The following is a 5211-nucleotide window of genomic DNA, read 5'->3' as shown; positions in this document are numbered from 1 at the left end:
GCTGCAATAGCTGCAATATAACAAAGAGTGAAAAATTTAAGGGGGTCTGAATACTTTCCGTACCCACTGTATTAATACAAATGATTAAAATGCAAAATTAAAATGCAAGACAGTTACACTTAAGTAAATATTAAGTAATTGCCACCAAATAATTACTCATAAAAAAAGGTATTTTACTAATCAATAAAAACCAGTTGTCCATTAACTATCAGTTAAGAATAATTTTCTATGATTGGCCAATCAGAGGCTTCGGTACTCACAGCGATGAAGCTGGAGAGGAAGTGTGTGAGTATATTATCTCCCATGAGTCCTGTGCCCAACACCAGCTGCTTGGCCTGATCATAACACGCCAGCTGACACAGAGAGACGCGCTCAGGATCATTTCATCATCATAAACACAGCTTCTGACAGATGCCTTCAGGGGGTTATTTATCAGTGTGTAACAGAATATCTAATAAAGCAATACGCCCCGTGAAGCCGCGATTTACAGTGAATTTATAACAGCTAAGGGGCACAAAGGTGTGTGTTTGTAGAGTAATTTACAACAGCTTTGAACGCGGTTCAGCCAATCAGAATCAAGGACCGGAACTATCCGTGTTATAATAATAGTTTTTACACATTTTATGCACTTGCTCTGGTGTAAATCTCAATAGCTCATAGATCATTAAATAAAAGTCTAATCTGATTAGCCAAAATATTTAATAAATTGCAAACTAAATCAACAATCCTGCTTCTCACCTGTCCGACAGTGACCAGGGCTCCTCTGCTGGACGCCATAGTGGCTCCTGAGAACAGCCTCCTGGTTCCCTCTGAGAGAAACACATGTTCAGAGAGACACATTCAAACATTTGCAGAAGATAATGACTGTGAGAGATCCTGAAATGCCTTCACCTTCCCGCCAGACCCTGAAGAGTCCGTCCAGCGCGTGTTTATAGCTGCGAGAGACACAGTTATGATTCAGATTAATCAGCTCATGAGCGTCCGGAGGGTTTTAAGATCTAGACTCACTCACTTTCTCCTCTGATCCGCAGGAAGCTTCATATCGTTCTGCATCCTGTGGAGATGAACAACACGAAGCGCTCACACTCGGCCAGATGAGACAGAAAAACAAACACGTCAGTAACACAAACCCCGCGATACACACCGAACGTTAACCATATCTGCCGGAGTCCCGATGAAACCGCCGGTGAAGCCTGTGGAGTACAGCGCGGTGTGTTTTTAGCAATGTATGCATTAGGGTTCATATCATTCATTAAAATAAAATAGGTAAAACAACTAAAACTGAAATTAAAAATATATTTATTAAAACTATATAGACAGCTTTACGAAGAAATAAAGTAATTGTGTCTTTTTCCTCACAATTCATATTTTTTTCTTAAATAGTTCTTAAAAAATATACATTTTGAGATTAAAAAAAAAACTCTCTTTACATATAAACTCGCAATTCTGAGAAAAAAGTCAACTGAAAGATATAAACAGAATTACATATAACAAACATCTCACAATTGTGTTTTTGTAATAAAAATTCAATTTAATTAAAAATTAAAAGCGTGATCACACCTTTTTTATCTAACAATATTTCGTACAATTGCAAGTTTATATCTTGTAATTCTGACTTTTTTCTCAGAATTGAAGGTTATCTCTTGCAATGTCTGAACAAAAGTTAAAAACTATATAGACAGCTTCACGAAAAAAAATATGTAATTGTGACTTTTTCCTCAATCCTCACAATTCATATTTTTTTTCTTGCCGTTCTTAAAAAAATATGCATTTTGAGATTTAAAAAAACTATACATATATACTAACAATTCTGAGTTTACATCTCGCAGTTCTGTTTTTTATTTTGGAATAGAAAACAAATTTATATAAAAATGAAAAGGGTAATCACACCTTTTTACCCAACAATTTTTATTTAACAACATTTCTTACAATTGCGAGTTTATATCTTGTAATTCTGACTTTTTTTTCTCCTCAGAATTTAAATAAAAGTTTACTTTATTTTTTTTTTATTCCATGGCATAAACAAGTCTCCATACATATGAATAAAGCGAGAACACACAGCAAAATTACTTAAAGTTGAACTAAAATAAAACTAAAAAAACTGTAAAATGTCAACATTTTTTGAATAAAAAATAAAAAATAAAAAAATAAATAATAATAATAATATGTAAAATTTCCAACACTACAGTTAATGCAGGTTGTCTAAATACGCTGGAACCGTTTCATATGCCATAATTATGCTGTAACTCTAATTCTGACACTGTCACATGACGTATGCTGTCATAATATCCTGGCCTGTAACGCTGTGTGTGTTTACCTCCAAACGCGCCCAGCAGGACTTTCTGATAGAAAGGCATTGGTCCCTGACCGCCGCTGCCCATCATGTCTCTGACCGTCTCATAGATGGCAAACCTGGTGAGAGAATACGACATCTGCAGAGACAGACAGAGATTCATTAGCATTATATGCCTATTTCATCATCTCCGGTGTTCACATTTGATCCTAAACAATGTTTAGCCAGTAAACACTACCAATCTTATCTCACGCTTAACCACGAGAGACTGCGGTTTCATGTGTTTCTGGAAGAGTTTCTGATATATTCAGGGCTGTATGTGAGCTGAGAATTGCCTCACAATGTCCACTTTCATAAAAGAAAACTGCTGAATTAAGGTTTCTATTAAATGCATCACACGTCTTTCATGCCGTTACACAAAATCAAATGTCATTAATCTTCTAGAATAACCTTTAACCAGCTGCATTTGAAATACACCAGATTAATATTAGTTAAATAAAATGTTGACAATTTCTTTGGAGAATATGTCCACCTATTTTCCTCTCATTTTGTAAAATATTTAAAATTGTTTATTTGAACAAATGAAGTCTATAATATTGGTAACATTTCTTCAATGTCATGGTGAATGTGTTCATTTAATCAGTCCTGCAGATCAGTTTCTATGCGTCATGTATGCAGTTTGGCAGCTTTTGTTTCCAAAGCATTGTGAGTTAAAGCATGACAATGCATTTTCACCAATTAAACAATGTGGATCAGTTTGTGTCCACTTCTTCACGACTCAAACATCAGTGTCTGAAGCTCAAACCATGCATGACACAGCGGCAGATCCTGATCACATGATGGGAAAACCAGCATTAACTCAAGGCAAAGTCTATATGTGGGGAAAGTGGCTTTTTCAGGTTTAACAGGCGTTTTCAGTGTTGAACATTAGATCGTTCCAGAGCCGCTGCTCATTACTCGCAGGATTCCCCGACACACACAAGACTGGTCTGAGATCAGGATCTGACCTGTCTGCAGAGCGAAGCGCTGAGGCCGTTGTAAAGCGCCAGCACACCGTCGTTCTTCACCACGTGCATCGCCATGCCAACCATCCTCATCTTCACCTCCTGCTGTGTCTGCAGGTGCACCTGTTCAACAACATCATCAATATTGTTATTATTATTACATCATCATACCAGCAATAAGAGAACATCTACAACAACCATTCAAAAGTTTGTGGTCGGTATGGATTTCTAATGTTTAAGAGTCTCTTTATTTGATCAAAAAATACAGTAAAAGCAGTAAATATTATGAAATATTATTACAATTCAAAATAACTGTTTTCTATGTGATGTTACAATGTAATTTATTTCTGTGATGCACAGCTGAATTTTCAGCATCATTACTCCAGTCTTCAGTGTCACATGATCTTCAGAAATCAGTCTAATATGCTGATTTGCTGCATTTCTGATTATTATCAATGTTGAAAACAGTTGTGCTGCACAATATTTTTGTGGAAACTGTGATGCATTTTATTTTTCAGGATCCACAGAGGAATAGAAAGTTCAAAAGAACAGCATTTATTTGAAATGGAAAACCTTTTGTAACATTATAAATGTCTTTAATGTCACTTTTGATCAATTTAAGGCAGCCTTGATGAATAAGTGTGTGTAAAATGTGATTATACTATGTTCACTTGAGCATTAAATACCTGTTGCAACATGCAACAGGTTGTAACAAAAGCTTAACGTTGACACAACAGCACACACACACACACTGTACTGATCTGTGGGATGTTTGAACAGAGGCCAACAGTCGCTCTCACCAGCACGCCAACTATTTAGGCCAACAATAACTTCACATGTCTTTCTGTTCAAAGGCTGTACTTATTTAATAATGCAGCGGTGCATGTGTAACTCTGCCTGGACTCACGCGGCTCTCGCTGTCTCTCATTAAACACAGATCTCTGAAGGGCAGCCGGGTGACCTTCATGTCAAGCAGCTCTTCAGAAGTGTTTTTGGCTTCAGTCAGTGTGTGTGTGTGTGTGTGTGTGTGTGTGTGTGTGGTTTTATGCCGCTTATCTGTGGCTTCTGTTTTGGTTTTAGTGGAGAGCAGACAAATCTGAGATAATTCAGCCTGTCATCACAGATAAACATGAGAGCACTCAGACAATCTAAGACCAGAGAAAGCAAAGCGTCTCTCAGCTATCAGAGAACTGATTGTTTAGTAACTCTCATTCTTTCAATTCATTCATTCGTGTCTCATTCACTGCTAGAGCTTTCAAGCCACCTGATACTCGTCTTTGTGAAACTTTTGGGAGAAAAACAAAGTACAACTACACTCTTAAGAGCAGAAGGGCACTGAAGGACAAACAGAGACACAAGATAATCAAAGTCCACCAAACCGGACTCAACTGGACACACACACACACACACACACACACACACACAGATGGCAGACATGCGCTGACGTGTGTAACTCATGAGGAATCTGGACAAAAGCATGAACGGACTGCCAGCTCTCTCTCACATACACACGTGCTTTGATGTTACGGCACGATAGTGAACTGATTTTCTCTCCCATAGAGCAGCACAGAACGAGCTGATCCTAAAATACCTCTGGCCTTTAATATAAACACACCGCATGCAGGACATTTACAACCTTTCATTTAGAGGATGCATATGAAACACTTAACTATAACCCGTCCGGCTCTATTATAAGACCAAACGACTGTTTTTGTTTCTGTGAACTAGAACAAAGTTCTGGACTGTAGTGTCCTTCAGTGAGGTTCCAGGACTTTAGGAAGTGACCTCTGTCCTGTTATAATGTGATTACACACTCATTCAATTGGTTTAGTTATATAGGACATCACATGAGACTGTTGAACTCTGTCCCAAATCAGATCACAAACTAGTATCTAACTATGGGCTCGTCAATGG

At 37.6% G+C, this 5211-nt stretch overlaps 1 protein-coding gene across 1 annotated transcript in view; it reads right to left on the bottom strand.

Moving 5' to 3' along the window:
* Positions 1-5211, bottom strand: part of LOC107712055 (mitochondrial dicarboxylate carrier-like) — an 8088-nt gene that overhangs the window by 1410 nt on the left and 1467 nt on the right. Inside the window, exons 2-8 of the mRNA XM_016517181.1 lie at positions 3301-3420; positions 2318-2432; positions 1145-1193; positions 1013-1054; positions 892-935; positions 739-809; positions 261-353 (exon numbers count right to left, since the gene is read on the bottom strand). Coding sequence (XP_016372667.1) covers positions 261-353; positions 739-809; positions 892-935; positions 1013-1054; positions 1145-1193; positions 2318-2432; positions 3301-3420 — 534 coding nt within the window. The remainder of the gene's footprint in view (positions 1-260; positions 354-738; positions 810-891; positions 936-1012; positions 1055-1144; positions 1194-2317; positions 2433-3300; positions 3421-5211) is intronic.

This window comes from Sinocyclocheilus rhinocerous, unplaced genomic scaffold, assembly GCF_001515625.1.
Source record: "Sinocyclocheilus rhinocerous isolate Xijiao unplaced genomic scaffold, SAMN03320098_v1.1 scaffold3676, whole genome shotgun sequence".
Lineage (NCBI taxonomy): Eukaryota > Metazoa > Chordata > Actinopteri > Cypriniformes > Cyprinidae > Sinocyclocheilus > Sinocyclocheilus rhinocerous.
The sequence above is the reverse complement of the archived record's forward strand: the minus strand, read 5'-3'. Positions and strand labels throughout refer to the sequence as shown.